Source organism: Lissotriton vulgaris, chromosome 4_1, assembly GCF_964263255.1.
Source record: "Lissotriton vulgaris chromosome 4_1, aLisVul1.2, whole genome shotgun sequence".
Lineage (NCBI taxonomy): Eukaryota > Metazoa > Chordata > Amphibia > Caudata > Salamandridae > Lissotriton > Lissotriton vulgaris.
The window spans coordinates 836,746,856-836,771,008 of record NC_141691.1 but is presented as its reverse complement, the minus strand read 5'-3'; the positions used below and the strand labels follow the sequence as shown (position 1 = coordinate 836,771,008).

The following is a 24,153-nucleotide window of genomic DNA, read 5'->3' as shown; positions in this document are numbered from 1 at the left end:
AGTAAGAATCTTGGTGCGGGATGAGCTAGAGAAGGCCGGCCGTCACATCACGTGTCTAGTATGGAATGTCACTTTGTGCATCCACCCCCTCATCTCCCTCCCACAACGTAGTGTCTAGGGGCCCTGGGTCAGGATGTTCTTCATTTTCTGCCAACCACTTCACTACCCATTGAATCTGGGAGGCAAGGTAATACTGTTCCAGATTCAGCACCAAGAGTCAGCCCTGGTGGGGGCGTGGCTTGGGCGCCGATGGCGATGGTCGCCTGAGAGCTCGGCTCCGGGACTGAGCCCAAGATTATCCTGTAAATCGGAGGCTGCGGGGCACCCCAGACCCCGCATTCTGCTGAGCGTGCCGACAAGGACCTGCCGGGGCCCCTGGTGGAGCTTGGACGAGGGTTGCTCCGGAGTAAAACCGAAGTTTGCGGAGTTGCGGAGTGCAACCCAACATGGCGCCCGGACTTCTTTGTCCCCCTGGTCGGACCCACTGACTTGGAGAAGTGCCGCGGGCAGCGACTTGCGCCCGGTTTTGCCATCCCCGGCTGTTCTGTGCATTGGATATCTATTGGATTGGACTTTTTACAACGAGATTGCACTTGGTTGGGTGACCGGGCGGATGCCCACGTGGTAGAGGACCCCGGGAGCGGGCGCCCTGTGATCCAGGCGGTGGCCCGCCTCACGACTCCGCAACTAGCTACGTCTTCCTGGCCAGTCCACTTCCATGGGAGGCGCGACACTCTGGCACCACAACTCATCCGATGGAGTTGGTGACCCTCACTCCGGGGCTCTAGCGGGTGAGCGGGCCTGCCCGACTCGGCGACGGTTATCTCCGCCCCCTCATCGGTGCCCTCAGGCGCCGTGGCGGTGGCGTGAGCCGAAGCGGAGGAGTCTCCACGGACCCTGGAGAAGGAGGTCGCCCATACTCGATTTGAGGACGAGTATCCGGGAGGGTCGTGGTCGACACCTGCACACGGAGACGTCTACTCCGGGACCTTCACGGAGTGCCCCCGGAGGCATGGGGAAACCTAGAGGAGCCAAGGGGACTACCCAGACCGCCTCGGACTCGGAAGCCCAGGACAAAGAGGAGCATGGGGACCCAAAGAGCTCTGGTGGCGCGTCGATGCAGCAACAGTTCGACCGCGTCCTAGAGGCGATAGCGACCACGAGATCAGCCCTCCAACAGGACATTGCTCAGGTAGCGACGAGCTTGGGCCTCCTCAGAGCGGACCACGGCAAACTTTCAGACCGGGTCAAGGAGGTAGAGAGCACGGTGACAACCTTGGAGCCGGCGCAGCGAACCTTGGCTGCGACGATGAAGGACGCCCTATCCCGAATTGCGACCCTGGAACAGAGGGCGGAGGATGCGGAAGGCCGCAACAGGAGGAACAACATCCGTGTAGTGGGCCTGCCGTAAAAGATCGAGGATGGCGACATGGTGACATACTTGGAGACCTGGCTCCGAGACACGGTGGCCCCGGAGGGACTGTCCTCCTTCTATACTCTGGAGCGTGCCCACAGAGTCCCAGCACGGCCACCGCGACAGGGACGCACCCGAGGCCGGTGGTGGCGCGGCTGTTGCACTTTCGAGACAGGGACTTAATCCTTAATGCCGCCAGACATAATGGTCCGTTCAAAGTAGCGAACAGTCAGGTGAACATCTTTCCGGATTACACCTACGAGACTCAACGCAAGCGGTTCTCCTTCCTAGCGGTCAAGCGCGAGCTCAGGAGCGAGGGCATACAGTATTCACTCCTCTACCCTGCAAGGCTCCGCATCATTGTCGATGACAAAACTCAGTTCTTCGACACCCCGGAGGATGTCTGTGCCTGGCTCGAGCTTTACAGGACAGGGAAAGATGGCTTCGGCTCCTCGTCCCAACAGGCAGATGAGCCGGAACAGAGGCGGCGATCCAGGAGAGTCAAGAGTCGCCGCGGCCGCACGGGAGGGCCCTCAACTGCAGAGACGTCGTCGGAGCGGAGGGGAGTATTGGAAGTATTGTCGGAGTTGTCGGGTGCACGGGACGAAGCCATTGAGGAGGAAGAAAACCCGGGTGAAGAGGAGGCACCATCGGACTCGGAGGACTCGGTAGCCGACAGTGCCCATACACCGGTGATCACACCGAAATCGGTGGAGGACCTTTTGGATGGACAGGGGTAACGGGGTATGCTGCCTTATTTTGGGGGGGGGGGCCCGGCAGGGGGGAGGCGGTTGCCGTCATTAATTGCTGACAAAGAGAGAAGGAAGGGTGGGGTGCCCCTGTTTTTGCCCCGAGAAGGTTTGGTAGCACTGTTTAGGGCTTGTTATAGTCCTGGTGGCCTGAGCGACGAGGGCCCACTGCCTCCGCCCGGCCCGCACCTGGCCCTTAAGGCCTTCCTACGGTGGCGACCGTAGGATTAGTGGGGGTTCTTGGGTTGATGGAAGACGAGGTTTGGATGGGATCTAGATGGTGCAGTTTGGGTCCTGTTCTGGGGTGGGTGGGTGAGGGGTTGGTTTGTTCCTGGGTTGTTTGGTTTTGGTTGGGGAAAATGGCCGCCATCAGCGCTGGGAGGAATGATGTCTTTTCTTTGTGGGGACCCGGATGGGGAGACTGTGCGAGAACAATATGGGACAATGGCTGATGTTGCTAACTTGAAATGTGTCACTTGGAACGTAAGGGGGCTTCATACTATGTCCAGGCGCCACAAGGTCCACGCTTATTTAGTGCGTAGGGGAGTGCAAATGGCGCTGCTGCAGGAAACTCATCTGAACAAGGCGGAAGGGGCGGCGCTACAGCGTAGATGGCGGGGGCAGGTCTTTTCCACGTCGTACTCCGCTTATGCCAGGGGGGCGCTAATATGGATCAGAGCAGGGGTCCCCTTCCAAGTCACGAGGACAGTGTTAGATCCAGAGGGGCGTTACGTGGCCATCTCGGGCACTCTAGGAGGGAGGGACCTAAACGTTTGTTGTGTGTACGCTCCTAATGTGGACCAGACTGCCTTCCTTTCCAGGTTATCGGGCTCGTTGGCCCACTTTTTCTCCGGGCCCCTCCTGCTTGGGGGAGACTTCAATTCCGTAGTGGACGTGGACATAGACCGCTCGCATCCACCGCTTCCCGATTCCCCGGTTCGTCGCACGGCTAAGGGTCGTCAGGATTGGCAGACCCGTTGGGGTTTGACGGACATTTGGAGGGCGCATCACCCCGCGTCTAGGGATTATTCATATTTCTCGAGACTTCATGAGTTGCATGTCAGACTAGATGGCTTTCTTGGATCGCCCGAACTGGTTTCGGCAGCGGTCCGATCTGAGTACTTGTCTAGGACCATTTCGGACCATAACCCCCTCCTGCTGGACCTTCGCTGGTTCCCCGGGACGCCGGCAGTGCCCACCTGGAAACTGCGACCCGAGATTCTTGAGGATAGTGTCTTCAGGGCGGACCTGGGGGTGAAGATATCGGAATATTTTGCGTCCAACGGCGGCTCCGCGAGTACTAGGGCGCTAGAATGGGACGCTTTTAAGGTGGTAGTGAGGGGTTACTGTATCTCTAAGAAGGTGGGCGTGAGGCGCGTCATCCTAGCTGACTTAGATACAGCAGACCGGGAACTCCGCGAGCTTGAAATTCGCCGCCCCGGACACCCGGAACTGCAAATACAAACGGCAGAGGCGAGGGAAAAGGTAGCGGCAGAGGTCGAACGGCTCCGCTGTTTCGATTATAAGGCCTATACGGTCCGGTCCATCGCGGAGGGAGACAGATCGAGCGCGTTGTTGGCGTGGTTGGCCAACCCTACGCGCCAGTCCCAATCGACGACAAGTATGCGTGAGGCAGACGGAACCGAGGTATACACTCAACCGGAGATTCTTAGTTGCTTCCGGCATTATTACGAATGTTTGTACCGCAGTCGCTCCGCACAAGACCCTGACCGACTTGATAATTATCTTCGTCCACTGGAGCTCCGCACAGTGGAGCAGGAAGTGGCGAAAGCCCTGGGATCCGACATTGAATTAGGGGAGATCCGCGGGGCCATTAAACGGATGGCGAGAAACAAGACCCCGGGCCTGGATGGCCTACCTGTGGAGTTTTATGCAGCTTACGCTGACCTCCTAGCCCCTCGATTATTGGTGGTCTACAGGGAGGCGAAGAGGCTGGGGCGACTCCCGAGCTCGATGTGTGAGGCGTTGGTGGTTCCTCTCCTCAAACCGGGCCGAGACTCATCCGACCCGGGATCTTACCGTCCCCTATCGATGCTGACAGTGGACTATAAAATACTGAGCAGCATCTTGGCCTCGAGGCTGCTGGGACACATGAGTTCCCTGGTGCATGAGGACCAAGCCGGCTTCATCCCACGGCGGAACACGACTATGAATATTCGCAGGTTGTTCCGTTTGCTAGGGGAACCGTTTGTGGATGCCCCGTCCCCGGTCGTCTTGTCGGTGGACCTAGAGAAGGCTTTTGATAGCCTGGAGTGGGACTACCTCGGCACGGTGCTACGGAGATTCGGCCTCGGGGAGGGTTTTGTCAGATGGACCGCGGTTCTCTATGCCTCTGCTTCGGCCAGGGTCCGGGCGGGCCCATTGATTTCCTCGCGGTATCCGGTAGAACGAGGCACGCGGCAAGGGTGTTCATTGTCCCCACTTCTTTTTGCACTGGCGGTGGAGCCACTAGCGCTGCACCTTCGATCGGGAGCCCACTACACGGGCTTGTGGACGCCTGCGGGCCCGCATTATGTTTCGCTGTATGCGGACGACCTGTTGCTCTTCCTAGAGGACCCGCTCGACGCTTTACGTGGAGCGGAGGTGGCGCTCACAGAGTTCGGGGAGGTCTCGGGCCTCCGAGTGAATTGGTCTAAGACCTGTCTTTTTCCGGTACGCAGGGGCACTCCCGCCCCTGCCCTAAGTAGGGAGATTAGATGGGAGCCCGACTGCTTTAAGTACCTTGGGGAATTTGTTTATCACGACCAGCCCGACCTCCTGGATGGGAACATAGCCCGCTGCATTCGAGCACTCCGAGGTTGCATGGACTTTTGGGCCACGCTGCCGCTTTCGGTGGCGGGACGGATCGCCCTGCTCAAAATGGTGGCGCTTCCCCGGCTATTATATTATTTCCGGACTCTACCGATTTGGGTCCCGCCGGCCACGTTTCGTCTGTTACGATCTATGGTGGTCGGATTCCTATGGGGATCGGGCCGCCGGCGGGTGGCCCTCAAAACCCTGATGAGGCCGAAAGACGAGGGGGGGCTCGCGGTGCCGGACTTTGAAAAGTATTATCTGGCGGCGCAGCTCCAGACCTTCACTCAGGAGATCGCCAGGGAATTCCGGGGCCCGGAAGACGGAAGGGGGAAGGGCATGGTCAGACATGTTCTCTCCTTTATAGCGCTGCGACAACGTTTAGCCCTGCGGGATTTGTCGATGGAGGAGCGGACTGTCCGCCTGTGTTGGAATCGGGCCCACGCCCGAGGCCCACTGAGAATACCATATGCGCCTGAAATACCGTTGGGGATGCTGACGGCCCTCCCCCACGGAGGGGATAGGTCACGTTTGGCGGCCTGGGAGGATGCCGGCTTACAGCTCGTTGGGGATCTGTACGAGGACGGAGCGCTCTTGTCCTTCCAGGGTCTTATTGACCGCTTCGAGATCCCCCGTGGTGACTTTCTGCTGCACTCGGCCATTGTGCGGGCGATCCAGGCACACTGGAGGAACGGGCAGGAGGAACCCCACTTATCTCAGGTGTGCCAGTACGTGATGATGTCGGCAGGCACGGTGAAGGCGGTCACTTGCCTCTACGGCAGGTTGATTAACGAAGGGTTGGCTCCTCTCACCACTCTGAGAAACCGCTGGGAGGAGGACATTGGTAGGGAGATCCCGGAGACGACCTGGTCCCAGTTGGTGAGACGAGCCTGGAAGGGCACACGTAACGCCCGTTTCCAGCTGGTCCACTATTATGTTCTCCATAGAGCGTACCTGACCCCGGTGAAAATCAGGCGATATTTTGCCACGACTTCGGCGGAATGCCCTCGGTGCCCGGCTCAGGAAGCGGACCTCCTACATATGTTATGGGCCTGTCCAGGACTGTCATCCTACTGGCAGGAAGTAGAGACGACCCTGGAGGAGGTGACAGGGAGATCCTTATCATTGGATGCGGCGGTGGGGCTCCTACACTGGTTCCCCCATACCCCCAGGAATAAAATTTCTAGTAAATTTATCGACCTGGGGCTCCTCCTTGCTAAACGAGAGGTGACCAGGAACTGGAAGGCACGAGTTGCTCCGACAGGCAGCAGATGGCACAGTGAGCTTTTGAAGTGGGCGGCGGGAGAGAGCGCGCTGAGGTATCAACTAGCTTGGAGGCAGCGTAATGAGAAGGCGCAGGAGGCAGCGTTGGAGTGGGAAATGTTGGTGCAGGCCCTCAGGGATTATTGTGCCCCCAGCGACTCTGAAGGTGAAGAAGCGACTCGCCCCGAGTCCCGGTGAACGTTTGTACTGACAGTCCTATTGCTTTCCCCGTGGGTCCCATGGCAGATCCTGTGTTGGTAGCTCCCTGGCGCTGGTGGTGGGGGTGGGTGGGGTTTCTTTTAGTTAGTAGACCTTTGAGGGTGGGGGTTTTCTTTTGGGTTTATAGGCTTGTTTAGAAAAGCAGATGACGGACAGTGAATCATCCGGACCAGCTCCAGCATCCTACTGATCCCCCATTGCATTTCGCCGCCCGACCCCAGGGTTGTGGGCCGGATGGCTGTGTACGAAACTCACGGTGGGGGGCCAGAGGGCCTTATTATGTTGATATTGCTTGTGATACAATGCTGGTCGATATTGTAACGATCTACTAATTCCTGCAATAAAAATATATTTAAAAAAAAAAAAAAAAAAAAGAGTCAGCCCTGGTCTGTGGCCAGGTAGAGTTGCAACACGACTAACTTCAGATGAATTACCACTCCCCAAATATGCTCATGATTTCAGTTTTGGTGAAGTTTTTCTTCTGTGCTGCAGAAGCACTTTTGGTAATACAATGCCTGCTGCTACAGCAAGGGAATTTAAATATGACTATGGTCCTTAGGTTCCCACCAGGGTCTAAACTAGCTAAAGAGTGATTTACATAGTGATAGTGTGGAATTTTGAAGCTACTCAAAATATGATACATGTGGTATTACAGGTGCGTTGGTATCATAATGGAAAGCTTCCCAATTCTTTTAATTTAATTTATTGGAGACGGGGTAAAGGTACCCACATTGTTGTCATATGATAGTTAAATTATGTGCTGAGCCATGGACCTAAAAATGAAGTATCTAGTTGTCAATACTGCAGCATAGTGGCTATGCTGTGTTTTCATGAAGCTTTCACCTGGAATGGGAGTAGCTAAAATATTACATTTATGTTAAGCATATGCATTTATCGCCTTGTAAAATAAACAATCACTTCCTTGTTTGTGTCTCACCATCCAGCACATAGCAGCAAGCTCAGGGAGTGGGCAAGCGGACCTTGAAAGGCTGACCTGCATCCTGGAGGCCATTCCACTCATCAAATACATATGCCTTGATGTGGCAAATGGATATTCTGAGCACTTTGTGGAATTTGTTAAAAGTGTACATGCCAAATTTCCAAATCATACAATTATGGTAAGTACTGTTGTATTATGTTTTATGGTGCTACATTGTACCTTATGTTTTAGTTTGTTAATTTGTGATTTGTTTTGTATTGTATCCTCTTTTACTAATATATTATGATATGGTACCTGGTATTCAGTGTGGTATGTCTCATGTTGCACCGTGGCATGTTACAATGTATATTATAAGCTGTATGCATTATTTTATACAGTTTTTTTGCAAGTATAATATGCAGTTTTGTTATTTGCCATTTTTTGATATACCACTTGATTTTGTGCTTTGTACAACCTATGCACTAATGCTGCTTATTATGCTACACTTTTTAAACAGTGTTCCCTTTCATTTACTGGCTTACTTCATTTATTCTACATTTGCATATAAGTGATCTGCCTGCAATCTGGTTTAGTGTGCTCTACAATAGACAAAATACAGATCAAGAAACATCTTAGAGAACTAGATGAAAGGCAATACACTTTAGAAATGACATTATTCAACCCATTATGTGAATCAAAGAAGAGCAGAGCATAGGGAGGGAAGAAGAGAGGTAGGAAGGCAGTTAGGTTGAGAAAACGTAGCGAGGTAAAGTTACCACTAGATGAATGGGTATGTTTTACTACTCTCTGGACTGGAATAGATCTTCTTGGCACCTCATGTGTTCCACAATGAGGAGGCTGGACCTGTACTGAGAAATACTGGGTGCTGCTTAATGTTATATCACCAACTAATTGAATTGTTTTGGTTCTTTAAGATTGAGGTAAAATAAACAGAATCTTGGTGTGTGATGAGCTAAAGAAGGCCCGCCGTCACATCACATGTCTAGTATGGAATGTCAATTCCTGCATCTATCCCCTCATCTCCCTCCCGCAACGTAGTGTCTAGGGGCCCTGGGTCAGGATGTTCTTCATTTTCTGCCAACCACTTCACTACCCATTGAATCTGGGAAGCACATAACTGAATCCATTATGTGGTTCAGCTTTTTTTCTGTCATGCAATTGTATTGGATGTCACAGAGAGGACAAAAAGAATGAGAAGACAAGTGTCACCATTATCTAATATGCAGCGGATGCCGTCAGATGTCAATACAGTGGCAGCCTCAGTGTTATATCCTTAATAAAACTCATATTGCTAGCCTGCGAAGACAGTGTTGCTCTCAACAAATGTGTCAAGTTGCACAGAATCCTACTTTTCCAATACATTTGAAAGGCATAGTTGACCAGCGAAAAGTCACTTATTGTTGATTTGATTCGGATTGGCAGCGGTAATCAGATAGGTTTGTTACCATAACTTACAGGAAAGTAGAAAGTTGTTCTTGATTATTGGTGAGAAAGGGAGGGCAATGGATTCTGCTTTATTTTTGAGATCTTGAGTGAGAAGACTTTGCTGATGCAGAACTTTTGAAAGTCCTGACATTTGATATTGGATAGGAGCATGGTTTCCTCTAATGGTGGTTTGGTATTTAGGGCCAGATGTACAAAATTGTGAATTCGGGAATTTTCGCGATTTACTATTAAGAAATCGCAAACTGCGATGTATAACAGTGTGTTTGGCACTGTTAGCGATTTGCAGTGGGTCGCAAATGGACCTGCCTCATTAATAGTAATGAGTCAGGCCTCAATTTGAGACCCATTGTGAATGGCTACAATCACAATGGGTCAGCAGACCTCCATGTCTGTGATTCCTTTTTAAATCACGCAATATTACTTTTCGTAATGCAGGCCATTTTCCTTTGTGATGCATTTAAAAAAAAAAATTTTTAAAGCTACCTTTTAATTTTTTAAGAGAAGGCAGTGGTCCGTTGGACCACAGTCTTCTCTTAAAAAATGTTGGAGACAACAGTTACAAAGGAGATGGGGTCCGTTGGCAGCTCCTTCCCGTCTGCGAATGGGTTACCGCCATCTTGAAGTTGTTGGTAACTGCAAATGTTTAGCAACTGCATTACCGGTCGTAAAACATTCATACATACCTGTGCTGTTCGGTATTGGGAATGGATGCCCTAAACATGCCACTTACTAATATGGAATCACCAAAGAAATATTCGAATCAGTATCAAGATATTGATTTGCGTTTTGCCTTCTTTACATGGCAAAATGTCTTTTATCGGTCGCAAATGGCCCAATTGGCCATTTTCGACTGGTAAAATGCTTAGTAGATCTGGTCCCCAGTAGGTTGTTTAGGCCTGTTTGCTTTCTGTCTGTTTTCTTGTAGCAAACACTGGTTGACTGATATAATTTAATTCTTGTACTTTCCAACAGCTTTTAAGACTGATAGATGCTTTGGAGATTAATCAGACCTTCACATTTTTCAGGTTTGCAGAGAACTTTCCCTTTCAGGAGTAGCTAATTTTCGAACCGTGGGCTATTGGTACTGATTGTAGCTTTTTTTTTTTTTAAAAAGACTAATTTTAGAAATGTTGTTTAGTATCACTTTTTTGAATTTGTCAAATGTGGGCTTATCATCCAGCTAGCCTTCAAATTCAAGAGAACCAGTCTAAAGTAGCTTAGCTAGTGCCTAGTCCTTAAAACGGCTGAATGCTGTTTTTCTAAGCTGTCTGGGTGTCAGGTTAGTAAGACTTTGGATTCTTCTATTATTTGGTTTTGAACAGTACGACAAAATGGACCAACCATTCCACTTCACTAGGCTCAACGCATTCTAATTGTGGTAGATCTCAGTTTACAAGGTCAACGTGTTGTTTCTAATTTGAGTAGGACGGTTTGAGAGTCGTTTGAGGATGATTTGAGTGGTCATTTTCAAGAAGTCGAAGGCGAAAAGATCATTATTGTCACACCAATTAATGTTGATATCCCATACTTATATATTTTGAGCAGAGACGATTTTCTATTAAGGAATGGAATCATATTGTTTTGCGATTCAGTTTTGTCCAACTTGGGAGAAAGTGGTATGAGTTGTTAAAATGAAGTGTTTCAGGCAATTTTTAGGAACTCTAATCAAGAACAAGTCCTGTTTGTTTTGCTTTGTTTTCTTTTACAGGGGAGGGAGTTATGGTGTATAAATGCAGTTGCTTTCCCATTATCTTTTCTGCTATCTGCCCTGCAGATGGAACACATTGAGGAACTAAACCTATATCTTGTGAGCAGTGGTGTTGCAAAGCCACCAAAAGCCATCATCAAAGCAAGGAAAGTGGGCCTCCACCCCATTAGAACATGGTAAAAGTCATCATAATTGGGGTGCAGAGATTCATTAAAAACCCTGGCGCCACTGTACCATTACTATCTACTCCCTGCCCGTGAGTCTGCATTCAGCCATGTTTCAATTAGTAAAAGGAAGTGCACTTTGTGCTTGGCAATGGGGTCAACTATGGAGCTGTGGTATGAATTTGCTGAACCGTGTAGACCTATATTTTTACTAAGCCTTTGTGTCCCCCTTGCATCGTGCAAGGCACTACATGGCAATAACCAAAGGCTTATTTGGAATTTACAAAGCCGGTTTGCATGGCTTTGTAAAGAAATATAACACAACGCAGCTGATTGCGCTACATTATGCTACATTTCAACTTGGGAGGGGTTCCATGGGTGGAGCATGGGTATACTCAGACATCCACCCATAGATTCTGATGCAATCCCATGTTTACTAAAGCTAGTAAACCTGGCACTGTGAAAAATGCTAAGCCTTCCCCAGTGAGGCGTATCCAGGAGAAATATCTTTATTTCTCCTTGTTATTTCCTCATTCTGTATATGCAGCATTATGCAGCACATTGACAAAGAGGAAATTGCCTCTAAGGATTGTTTTCGTACGGGGTAGTATCCCTTCCTGCACAAAAACAAGCCTGCCTGTAACACAAGCAACCCTGCACATGTTGCAAGGGTGCCTGAATTGGCGCTAGTCTGCACGCAGTGTGCCAATGCAAGGAGAGAGCAGAAATGCGCCATATCTTTGTAAATTAGGGCTTGGGGGGAGGGGGGCAGACCAGCCTGCTACCCCCAGGGGGTTTTGGGGGCCGAGGGAAGAATGACCAGCACCGTATTTGGGCTGTTTTTTGGGCTGGTGGTAGTTTTGGACTAGGGTTGGGCTGTTTTTGGGCTGGTGGTTGGGCTGGCCGAGTTAAAGCCGGCCATTTTAGGTCACACGCCACCATTTCAGTGGCAGTGACACAGCAGCCGGGCGGGGGATTGTCGTGGTGCTGAAATAGATTTTATAAAAGGGGGTGGTGATGAACAGAGTGTCTGAATTAAGCAGAAGACTCTTACCCAGTCCAAAGACCAGGGCTTGATCCATCACTGTTTTTTAGCTCACTGCACCATCCCAGCTCAGAACCTGGCTACATGCAAATTAGTCTGTTCCTGTCCCAGTGCATGATGGGAACAGGGCAAACCAAACTACCAAGCCAATTCTTATACTGGGAAGGAAACAAGCTACCGGGGACCGGTTTCTGGCATTTCAGCCGTCTGAGTATACCCTTCCACGCTTATGGTGGACAAAATGATTCAGAATCAGCTAAATAACGGTGATGGATCAAGCCCTGATCTTTGGTAAGAGTGGTCTGCTTAATTCAGACACTCTGTTCATCACCACCCCCTTTTCTGAATCATTTTTGGCCACTATAGGTGTGGCAGGGTATACTCAGACATGAGTCCCTTGCTCACTGCACCATCAGGATTCAAGCAAGCCGGGCCGACGACGGCTGAAATGCCAGAAACCGGTCCCCGGAAGCTTGTCTCCTTTCTGGTGAAGAATTGGCTTGGTAGTTTAGTCTGCCCTGTTCCCATGATGCACTGGGCCAGGGACAGACTGATTTGCATATAGCCAGGTTCTGAACTGGGATGGTGCAGTGAGCTAAATAACGGTGATGGATCAAGCCCTGATCTTTGGACTGGGTAAGAGTGGTCTGCTTAATTCAGACACTCTGTTCATCACCACCCCCTTTTCTGAATCAAAATAGATTTTATATTCATTTTGAGCTGGAATTTGGGTCTGTCTGGCTTTGAGGTTGTGATCCCAGCGTGTTTTTGTGGTTGCACTGCAGAAAATTAGGTTGGCCTTGTGGGGTCGAGTGTGCGGCGGGTCTGACGGTGGGGCCGGCCTTGGTTTGCCTGTGGCGTGGTCATGCGGTGAGGAATCGAGGAGCAGTGCGGAGCAAGTGGTGCCGGCAGTGAAACTAGCGGTATGGCTCGACAGGAAGACCCGCGCGTTGTGGAGGCGCTGCGCTTACTTGAGGAGGCAGGCCGAATGGATATTCTGAGGCCAGGCATCAAGGTGAGACCGCGCGGCGTACGCGCCTGTGGCAGGAGGTGGGTGCAGGGGGGCGGGGCAGGAAGACCGGGGAGGTAGGGCGGCGTGGTCGCGCACTGGGCAAATGGGAAGAGGCCGAGGGCAGGAGGGAAGCAGGTTGTGGCGGCCAAACCAGCCTTGGAATTCGCGGCGGGCGGGTTGGGATGAGGAGACATCGCTGGGGGACGGGGGACGGGGGCCATTGCAAAAAGGGGGCAGGGCTGGGTGGCGCCTGGACCTTTGGCAGGTGGGGAGTCGGTGGGGATGGGGGGGGGTCGGACATGGGGAGAGGAGGGAGGGGAGTCGCTGCTGCTTATTGAGGAGTCAGACATGGAGGGATAGGGGGAGGGGGGGCATGTGCAGCGAGGGGAGTGGTCCAGGGGTTGTGGTGTCGTCAGAGGGGGAAGGGACCTAGCAGATCGCCGTTGCCGAGGGTGGCGCATGAGGACCTGAGGGTGGGGGGGGGTTGAGGGGGTGGGAGATGGAGGTAGGGGCGTTGGGGGGTGGGGCAGGTGGAGGTTGCAGTGCGGGGGCAGGTTGCGGCGGGGGTGCACTGGGTGGTGAGACGGGGGCTGGTCCGGGGTCGGGCTGGGGTGTGGGACTTGTGGGGGGGAGGGTCAATGCGGGGGGAGGCGCAGGGGTGGGGCGTGAGGGAGAGGAGGGGCCAAAGCAGAGTAACAATGTTGGTAGTGTGTTACAGGCATGCCCACGGCTAAGAGCGCCAAGAGTGACGGCCCCCCCTGGCTCCACTGGTGAGGTGGCGGGATCCAGCGCGGACTCCAGCCTTGATGCCCGGTAAGGAGGGTTACGAAGCGGGGAGTGGTTTGGGCAAGCCTCGAGGTGTGCAGGTGTCAGTGGGTACGGATGCGCGAGGCGGGGACTTGGGGGTGCACCTACTGAAAGGGAGTTACGTGAAGGACACAGGAGCGGGCCCCGATGAAGCGATTGTGGTGGACGTCGGGGAGTCTCGGGCGGTGCAGCGAGCAGCGATGTCAAGGGTGCTGGTGCAGGGGTAGCGAAGATGGGCGAGGGTGCCGTCGGGGACAAGAAGGGTAAGGAGAGTTGTAATGTCCTGGTGCTCATGCTCCCCTACATGGGTGTTGCAAAGCCGTTAGGGACGCACCTGTCACTGGTAACCACAGAGAAGATATGGAAGGTGGAGTATGTGGAGATCTTGAAGCTACTTCATAGGGAGCTGATGGCGAAAGAAGGGTCGAAGGAAGAGGAACAGGAGTTGGCTAGGCGCCCCAAGGTTCCCCTGACTATTGACAACTGGTGGGCGGCTTTTCTAATATACGCCAGAGTGTAATGCGAGAAGTATCCCGACAGGGCCATAGTTCTTTTCAAGTACATGGATGTGATCAGGCGGGCGCAGGTTACGTATGGAGGTTATGCTTGGTCGCATTATGACGAGGAGTTCCGGGCACGAATGGCATCGGATCCTGAGGCACGCTGGGGTGAGATTGATTCATATTTGTACCACCAGACGATGGGCGGGGCTAAGTTTGGCTGGAAGATTTATACGGCCAGCGGTCTGCCGCTCGCGCCGCCACCCTTTTCGGCCCGCCCCACCCGGGGAGGGGTGGGGCAGGGAGACACCCCTACGCATGCCACAGTCAGAGCCTGCTGGGATTTTAACAAAGGTGCCTGCAGCAGGCAGGTTTGCCGTTTTCGGCATGAATGCTCCAAGTGTTGGAAGAGACCCCCAGTAGTGCGATGCTGGGGTGTCGGAGGGGGTACACAGAGGCAGCAGCCCGTGGTGGCTGGGACGCCGGCAGCGCAGCGGGGAGCCAGAAAAGGGGGTCAGGAGCTATGGGCAAAGGCTCATACGCTGGTTGGGTTGGACCGTCTCGAGCCCCTCTTGGCGTCTTATCCGCGGACAGAGGATGCGGCCACGTTGCTACAGGGGTTTGAGAGGGTTTTTGGCTTGGGTATGAGGGCCCGTAATTCGCCAGGTGGGCGGAGAAATATTTCCCCTATTGGTGTGTTGCCCAAGAAGGAGCCCGGTCAATTTCGCTTGATACAACATTTGTCATGGTCAGAGGAGGCGTTGGTAAACAACTATATTTCGGCGGAACTCACGTCAGTGTCGTATTCGTCCGTGGATGTGCCGTGGAGGATCGTGGAGGCGGTGGGAGCAGGCGCCCTCATGGCAAAGTGCGACGTTAAGTTAAATGGGCATTTTTGTGGACAAAGCACTGCCCATGAGTTGCTCGATCTCGTGTGCTCTGTTTGAGCGGTTCAGTTCCTTTTTACAGTGGGCTTTTTCCTGGCGCACAGGCTCTGAGACGGTGGCACACTATCTGGTCGACTTCTTCATGGTGGGATGGCCGGGTTTGACAGACTGCCAGCAGCAGCTGGACAGTTTTACGGACCTCATGGGTTACCTGGGTGTGCCCCTGGCGCCTGAGAAGACGCACGGTCCCAGTACAGTGCTGTCATTCCTTGGTATAGAGCTTACTTGGTGGCCATGGAAGCACGCCTGCCAGAGGACAAGCGGACGGCGATGTTGGCTTTGGAGGGCAGCATGTTGGACAAGCGGAAGGTGACAGTCCGGGAGGTTCAGGTGTTGCTGGGGCATTTGAACTTTGCGTGCCGCGTGATGAGGGTGGGCCGTACTTTCTGCCGTCGGCTGGGTCTGGCGCTGTCCGGATTGACTCTGCCACATGATCATCTGCGGTTTTCGGCGGGTACGAAGGAGGACTTGCGCATGTGGCAGGCTTTTTTGGGACGCTTCAATGGTGTGCCCATTGCGCCCCCGGAGGATTGGAAATGGGATGTCACCTTATCATCGGATGTGGCGGGGGTTGGCGGTTTCGGGCTCTACTGGGTGGGGAGATGGTGCACAGAGCAGTGGCCACAGCATTGGCAAGGTGGGGGGCGGAGCATCGCCTTCCTGGAGTTGTTTTCTCTGGTGGTGGCCGTTTCGGTGTGGGCACAGGAGCTGGTGCACAAACGGGTGTTGTTCCAGGTAGACAACATGCCAGTGGTGCAGGTGGTCAATAGGCAGTCGGCCAGGGACCCACAGGTGTTGAAACTGATGAGAGTTTTCGTGCTGCACTGTTTGGAGCATGTTATCTTGTTTCAAGCTCGACATGTGCCGGGGGTGGAAAATGACATTGCAGATGCTTTGTCTCGTTCACAGTGGCAAAGTTTCCATGGGTTAGCCGTGGTGGCGGACGAGCACAAGACGCCGGTGCCAGTGGAATTGTGGTTGCCGGGAGACGCCGGGCCTATGAGCAGGCATGGGAGGAGTTTCAGCGGTGTGGAGCGGTAAGACAGGGGGACCGGTGGCGTCGGAAAGAGCAGGTGGTACAGCTCATGTTGAGTTTGATGGACAAAGGGCTGTCGAGGGTGACGATTGCGGGTAAGCTGCTGGCGGTGGCATTCATGGGGAAGTTGTGGTGGGGTTACTCGCCGTCGGCGGGGGAATTGGGGACGCGTCTTCTGGAAGGCTGGGCAAGGGAGAAAGGGGCCAGGGTGAGTCAGCGGAGGCCCATTACGGAGGGCATGCTTGAGGGTCTGTTGAAAACGTTGCCGTCAATCTGTAGCGACTGGGGGGAGACTACTTTGTTTGCCACCATTATGTCATGGAGGTTTTTCAGAGCCTTTAGGGTTTCGGAATTGGTAGGACGAAGGGGTGGACCAGGGGTGCTTTGGGGGGAGGTGGACATGAGGGATCAGGAGGTGGCGGTGCGGCTCCGGCGTTCGAAGATTGATCAGCGGGCGAGGGTACTTGGGTGGTGTTGGGTTTGGTAAGGTGCCAGGCGATTTGCCCGGCAGAGTGGGGACGGCGTCTGGCGTCTGGACGGCGGGTGTTGGAGGGTGTGGTTTTTGGCCGGGAAGGAATTGGCAGGGTGACTGCGGCTCAGGTGTTGTGGGTCCTGCGGCAAAGCCCTACTGGTTATGGGTGAAGACCCGAAGGCTTTCGGGACACATTTGTTCCGGATTGGGGCGGCGACGGAGGCAGCGCGTCAGGGATGGGGGAAGGAGGACATCAAGCGTCTCAGGCATTGGAAGTCGGATTGTTACCGGACATATGTCAGGATGCGGGGGGTAGGGGTGGAGCACTAAATTGGAGGAGTTTTCCTGCCCTCTTACCTGTGTGTCTTTTCAGGTGCAGTGGCGGGGCCAACTGCGGAGACGCTGGAGATATGCATTGTAGGACATTCTTTTGTAAAGCGAGCGGAGAGGGCAGAGTGGGAAAAGCACCGGATTCTGAACCTGGAATTGGACGAAAGGTTGTTTCACTGCCAGTGGCAAGGAAAAGGGGGCATGCGCTGGCATGAGTTGTTGCCGGTTTGAATAAAGTGGTAAAGGGAGGAGTGTGTCCGAACATAGTGGTCATACACTTGGGGGAGAATGATTTGGTGCTGTGCAAAGGGTTAGCTTTAGTCAAACAGATGAAGAGGGACTTGTTGGAGATACGCCGCAGGTGGCAGGGGTGCCATGTGATCTGGTCAGAGTTCGTTTCCAGGCGGATTTGGAGGGGGCATAAAGGCCGGCGGCCATTGATAAGACTCGGAGGAAAATTAACAGGGAAATGAAGGTTTTTTGTGAAAAGGAAAGATTAGGTAGGATGGAGCACCCGGAGCTTAGGTATGCGGTGGTGTACTTCTTTCGGGAAGATGGTGTCCACCTGTCTTGGTATGGGATGGAGCTCTATATTGTTCAGTTGAAGGAGGCTCTGGATCAGGCTATTGGGGTGCGCAAGTATCCAAAGGTTCAGGCGTCCTGGGGGGGGGGTCGAAAGTCGTTAGCAAGTCTTTCGAGTGGTGGTTCTTCCTAAGTTATGGAGGAATTGCAGGAGATCTGGTTTGATTATCTGGGGTTAAGTACAAGAAGTTATTTAGCTAGGTAGAGAGGCAAGTTGAAGTTTGCAAAGTCTTTTCATATTTGTTATTTGGGGGGAACCATTTTAGGGGAGGGGGTGGGGCGTTGTTAGGAAAATGATATACTTAGTGAGGTTTAGTTTTGTACAGCACGGGCCAAGGGTTTTTGTTTGTGTAAGGTGCACCTGCTTCCAATAAGGCGGCCTTTGTCACACCTTAATTTGAGTCTGTGATCGGTGCTGTTCCCCCCCTCCCCGTTGGGCCCCAATAGGGCTTATGGGGGGGGGTGGCCGACCAGCGGGAGGCCTGCTACCCCTGGGGGGCTTTGGGGGCCGGGGGAAGGGGGAAGGGGGGGGGGGGGGAAGAATGACTAGCACCGTACGTGGGCTGGTTTTTGGGCTGGTGGTAGTTTTGGGCTGGGGTTGGGCTCTTTTTGGGCTGGTGGTTGGGCTGGCCAAGTTAAAGCTGGCCATTTTGGGTCACACACCACCATTTCGGTGGCAGTGACACAGCAGCCGAGCGGGGGATTGTCGTGGTACTGAAATAGATATTCCCTCCCTCCCCTTTTGTTGTGGGGTGGCTTGGTAGCTTTTGGGGGGGTTTCTTAGCGTTCTGGTAGGTAAGAAGGTTTTTTGGTGTGAGGGGGGTTTTGGAAGGGTTTTCTTGGGAGCCGGTGCATCAGGAGTGTTTTTTGTATGTGGGGTTTTTTCGTGTCGCTGGAACAGGTGCTGGTAAGCCGTTTGGGGCGGTTCTTCCTAAGTTATGGGGGAATTGTAGGAGATCTGGTTTGATTATCGGGGGGGTTAAGTACAACAAGTTATTTAGCTAGGTAGAGAGGCTAGTTGAAGTTTGCAAAGTCTTTTCATATTTGTTATTTGAGGGGAACCATTTTAGGGGAGGGGGTTGGGCGTTGTTAGGAAAATGATATACTTAGTGAGGTTTAGTTTTGTACAGCACGGGCCAAGGGTTTTTGTTTGTGCAAGGTGCACCTGCTTCCAATAAGGCGGCCTTTGTCACACCTTAATTTGAGTCTGTGATCGGTGCTGTTCCCCCCCTCCCCATTGGGCCCCAATAGGGCTTATGGGGGGGGGGGGGGTGGCCGACCAGCTGGAGGCCTGCTACCCCTGGGGGGCTTTGGGGGCCGGGGGGTGGGGGGGGAGAATGACTAGCACCGTACGTGGGCTGGTTTTTGGGCTGGTGGTAGTTTTGGGCTGGGGTTGGGCTGGTGGTTGGGCTGGCCAAGGTAAAGCGGGCCATTTTGGGTCACACACCACCATTTCGGTGGCAGTGACACAGCAGCCGAGCGGGGGATTGTCATGGTGCTGAAATTGATTTTCCCTCCCCTTTTGTTGTGGGGTGGCTTGGTAGCTTTTGGGGGGTTTCTTAGCGTTCTGGTAGGTAAGAAGGTTTTTTGGTGTGAGGGGGGATTTGGAAGGGTTTTCTTGGGAGCCGGTGCATCAGGAGTGTTTTTTGTATGTGGGGTTTTTTCGTGTCGCTGGAACAGGTGCTGGTAAGCCGTTTGGGGCGGTTCTTCCTAAGTTATGGGGGAATTGTAGGAGATCTGGTTTGATTATCGGGGGGTTAAGTACAACAAGTTATTTAGCTATGTAGAGAGGCAAGTTGAAGTTTGCAAAGAGGAGGTGGGGCGTTGTTAGGAAAATGATATACTTGGTGAGGTTTAGTTTTTTACAGCACAGGCCAAGGGCTTTTGTTTGTGCAAGGTGCACCTGCTTCCAATAAAGCGGCCTGTGTCACACCTTAATTTGAGTCAGTGGTCGGCGCTGTTCCCCCCCTGCCCGTTGGGCCCCAAATGGAACATTTCTGCCCTTTCACGCAATGCAGCACAGCCACTTTACTTGATGTTCTGCATTGCGTGAAAGGTTAGTAAATATGCCCCCAAGTCTTTTTAGGTCTTGCCTTGCGTTGCAGGGCAAAGCGCTGCTCACTAAGCGAGGACTTCTTGTAATCGATACAATTTTAGAAAGGAACTTAAAGCCCGCTCCTCTTTTCCATTGGCTGGCGTCATCGTTTAGGGTAAACGCTGGCATGTGATTGGGAATCGGGCTTCTTTGTTACCGCCCTGTCCATTTTTCGGGCGGCTCAACTGGCCAGACAGATGCCATCTTTATTTGGCATACATAGGACGGTGTGCTGGTAGCTTGTTTACTGGCTCCTCATTGGAAAGCCTACCCGCTCCTCTTTTCCATTCCCCCATCCCAAACCAAACTTCCCAGAGTTGCGCGCTTCAGTTTTTTCAAGGGCTTCCCTAGGCGGAGGGCAAAGTTAGCTGCGCTGTGCTTATTTGTGTCAAAACAATATAAATAAAGTCAGATAATGCATGCCAGGACCTTCTCTGCTTGGACCCCAACCCGCCACTTCCATCCAAGAGCTGAATATAAAATCTGTTCATGTTTTCACTGATGTGCAGCGTGAAAATGGCTGATGTGTGACCATAACACTACATAGGACTCGAAGAAATAATGCGTTTGCCCAGGAGCACACAATTTGATTAAGCGGTGAAGCCGAGATTAGGACGTGGCTCTCCTGTTTCCACGGCCATTTAACCACCAGAGTGCATTGCTTGTGACCTTAACACAGCATAGGACTGGAAAAAATAATGTGTTTGCCCAAGAGCACCCAATTTGGTTAAGCGGTGAAGCCGAGATTAGCCCTTGGCTCTCCTGTTTCCACAGCCGTTTAACCGCCAAAACGCATTGCTTGTGACTTTAACACAGCATAGGACTCGAAAAAATAATGCATTTGCCTAAGAGCACCCAATTTGGTTAAGCAGTGAAGCTGAGTTTAGGACGTGGCTCTCCTGTTTTCACTGCCATTTAACCGCCAGAGCGCATTGGGGAGGTCTAGCGCGCTTCCCGAATGAGTGACACTTGTGTATTTTTGAAGGGTAGTTTTTGCTGGTATTATGAAATCTTATAAGTTGTTGAAATTTATTTTATATGTTCGGTTCTTTTCCAGTCGAACGTTATGATGAACATTATTAGCTTCAGCGTGATAAAGAACTGGGCACCAAAAGATAAAGTGATTTGCACACGTCACACAATTTGATAAACAGAGTGCGACAGGATTAGAACCTTAGTTTCTCCTTCCATACATTGATGGTCTCATAAGGTTCAGTGATTGTTCTCTTGTTCGAGTGGTCTGCGCCCTTCGGCTGTTGGTAGTCACTGGGCATTCTGTGTAGTTCATTAAAGCGCGTGAATGTGTGAACGCATCTGATCAGTGAAGCATGTGTGTTTATTGGGCCTACGGCTGGCTGCAGTATCTGAGTTTGTAATTAGGTCTGTTTCTGCTGTTTCTCGCTGAATGTTTAGAGGTCTTCACAGATGGGTAAAGCGTTGTGTTTATTATCTGTTTCTGTACTGCTTACAAAGTTGTATGTGGTCTGTTCACAATGGTGAAACTTCGTGGTTGGATGCCATATTCTGGGAGGCGATTTATGTGTTTTGTGAAGTCCTTCTACAAGCAGGGCCGGACTGGGAACCAAAACCGGCCCTGGCAAAGTGCTCGGCTGGCCCTGCCCCTTCTCCCCCGGGGTTTGGGGGTGCCGCCGAGCTCTTTGCCAGGGTCGGTTTTTGGTATGCTGCAAAAACGGCCCTGTAACAAAATTGCCCCCCAGGGGTCCAAAAACGGCCCACCGGGGGATTGCCGGGTGCCCGCTACGGCCAGTCCGGGCCTGTCTACAAGCAGTGAAAGTTCTGCAGTTTGCTGTGGCTGCTTCCGACGGTGGTTGTGGACTTTTGTGAAGTTTCTCTTTGATCAAGGGAGAGGATGTGGCCCAACTGCTACAGCTGCCGACCTCAAAGCGGGAGAACCGAGCTCGAGCCTCGGCCGGGACGCTCAACATCCTGTGGTTCTGGGCAAATGACTTGATCTCCTCGTGCCTATAAAAAAAACAAGCATTTGCAATGCAATAGGTCTGGCATTTACGTGAGTTTAAGCTATTGTTATGTTATGTTATGTTATGTTAACTGTGTCTTTTATAGGGCTCGGCTACTCCGCGGAGTGTCCCGGCGCTTTTATTTATAACCTCTAACAGAAAACACAATGGGGAAATGAAAAAGAGACCAGAAATCAAAAGAAAGAGCAAATCTAGAGAACAAAAAGCCAAGTTTTAGGGCCCTTCCTAAATGCTAGCAGGTTGGAAGTGCTGCGCAATGACACGGGCAGAGTGTTCCACAACTGTGGAGCCAACAGCCTAAAAGACAGGCCCCCAATGCTAGCCTTTTTTACCCGAGGAACACGGCCAGGGACAAAGACTCGGATCTCAGGGATCGGGCAGGATGGTAGAAAGCTAGCCTCTTTTGAAGATATTTTGCTCCAGAGGCATAGAGAGCCTTATGAGCCAACGTCACGGCCTTAAAAACTATCCGCTTCCGGATAGGTATAAATGACAATGCCTTTTATTTATGTTTTAAAAACGAAACCAAAAATAAAAGGCATTGTTGTCATTTGGGATGTCAATAGCTCAACTCACGTAAATGCGAGACCTATTGCATTGCAAATGCTTGTTGTGTGGAAGGTGGTTTATTTGGTATATTTTTCTTTTTAGAGATGTATTGTATTTAGGTTTCAGCCCAGTTTATCTAGTGCTTATATTATCCTAACCTTTCTTTATCATTAATCCTAGTTCTTCCATGATGGAAATTGGTTCTTTATCATGACTGCCTCTTTTTGCATCTCTGCCGCTACGACGTGATTTACGTCACAAGTTATCACTTTACACAGCAATTAAATAAATAATTAAATATATAGTACATGATTGCTGTGTTCAGTTGGAAGTGAAGACAAATGTAGATCTTAAGGTTGCTTGAATTTTAGGTAAATGTGCAGCCGTTATGAATAGTTTGCCATTGGGCTCATTTCGATAATTTACGAGCCAATATATTTTATTGCAGTTGATTTTCTAACTTTTCATTTTGGAAGGGTCAGCAAACTGTAGGTAAACTGCTTTCTGTGAGGCAGCTTTTGGATATTATGCAGGATAAGCGGTTCCTGTGACATGGACTGCAATCTGAAACTGTTTACTGTGCTTTGACGGCAACCTCTCTTTTTTCGACAAAAAACCCTATAATTATTATGATGCATTATTATAATGCTGTGGTGTACCTTGATAAACATGCTGTGCTAGGTGCTATTTCAAGCTGTATTATTTGTGTATTTTATTTTGGGATTTCACGTGTTTTGTGATTCAGTGTTATGTTTTTTGTTATGCTTTGATGCCTATTATGAAATGATGTGCTTCTTGTTTCATTGTACCTTGAATATTTCATGTTACGCTTCTTATTTTACCTCACGAGTTATTTCTTCTTTAGATATGTTATAGTGTCATCCATAATGTGTGTTATGTTATTCATTAATATGCATTATGATATTATGTTGGACATATTATGCTATGTCTTAAATTTATTCTGTTGTGATTTGCTATAAAGTAATATGGCCTCAGTCGTGGCTTGCCGGCTATTTTAATCCCTATAATGTGTCAACAGAAGGAAGAAACGGATGTGAAAATGTTCTTTGCTCGGTATGTTTCACATCCCTAGGGTATTTTTTTCCATCTGTGACTTACCGACATATTTGAATCTTCAAGAGAAAAATGCCAAGGCATTAGTTTATTTCTTACTTGTAATAAAAACAAATTTATAATCTGATCGCCAGCACTCGAAAATGTAGAACATGGCGATCCTCTCTGATAGCAGTCACGTTAACTCTTTGGTACTAGTGGTTAAAACACTGAAGTGGCTAAAATCGCTTTGAGAAGCTGGCGTCTTGGTTGCATGCCTGGGCGAGGCAGTGTGAGTCCAGATTTACTAAAACTTTGCCCCAGCGCAAGGTGGCGCATGATGCAAACAATCCAGCCCATAAGGTGTTTTGACAGGGAAGGAGCCTTTTTTTCAGCACAAAAAATGGTTTGCGCTGCTCTTTGTTGCTTCACGCAAAGTGGTTGTAACTGGGGTTGATCAGTGAAAACGTTCATAGGTTTAGACACAAAGCCCATTCTACTAAGCTAGACCAGTCTTTTGGTCAAATTCTAACACCTACTTTTTGCAGTCATTATCAAGGGCAAATATGATTATTTCCAAAAAATAAAAAAGATTACATCCATGCTGCAGTGACCATCAGTCATCCAGTGTGAGGAATCCTTCAGACTTTGTCAAGGCATAGTATGCCTCCAAAACAAATCCTATGCCACACAACACACTCATCCCTGCACCGTGGTGCACGGTTTTGAATCAGGCAAGTCAGCCTTGTTAGGTTGCCAGTACAAGGGATGACATCAGCAGGCCAAATTTAGGAGATGTCTCTGCATTGTGTTATACCCTTTGTGCAACAGAGCACAGCACAGCAAATTTGGTTGAGGTTGCTGCCAGTCATGGACGCTGCAAACAAAGGGTGGTGAGGCGGGTGGAGGGAACACGGAATTGTTCGCAAGATGAGAATGCCAAAAGAGCACTTGAGAACAGTGCCAACAGACTGAGGAGAAGAGGATATCGAGAAAGAGAAGTACAAA

The 24,153-nt window shown here is 51.0% G+C and overlaps 1 protein-coding gene across 1 annotated transcript in view; it reads left to right on the top strand.

The window, feature by feature from the left end:
• Positions 1 to 24,153, top strand: part of GMPR (guanosine monophosphate reductase) — a 491,435-nt gene that overhangs the window by 253,124 nt on the left and 214,158 nt on the right. Inside the window, exon 4 of the mRNA XM_086965158.1 lies at positions 7,404 to 7,577. Within this exon, the coding sequence (XP_086821284.1) occupies positions 7,404 to 7,577 (174 nt within the window). The remainder of the gene's footprint in view (positions 1 to 7,403; positions 7,578 to 24,153) is intronic.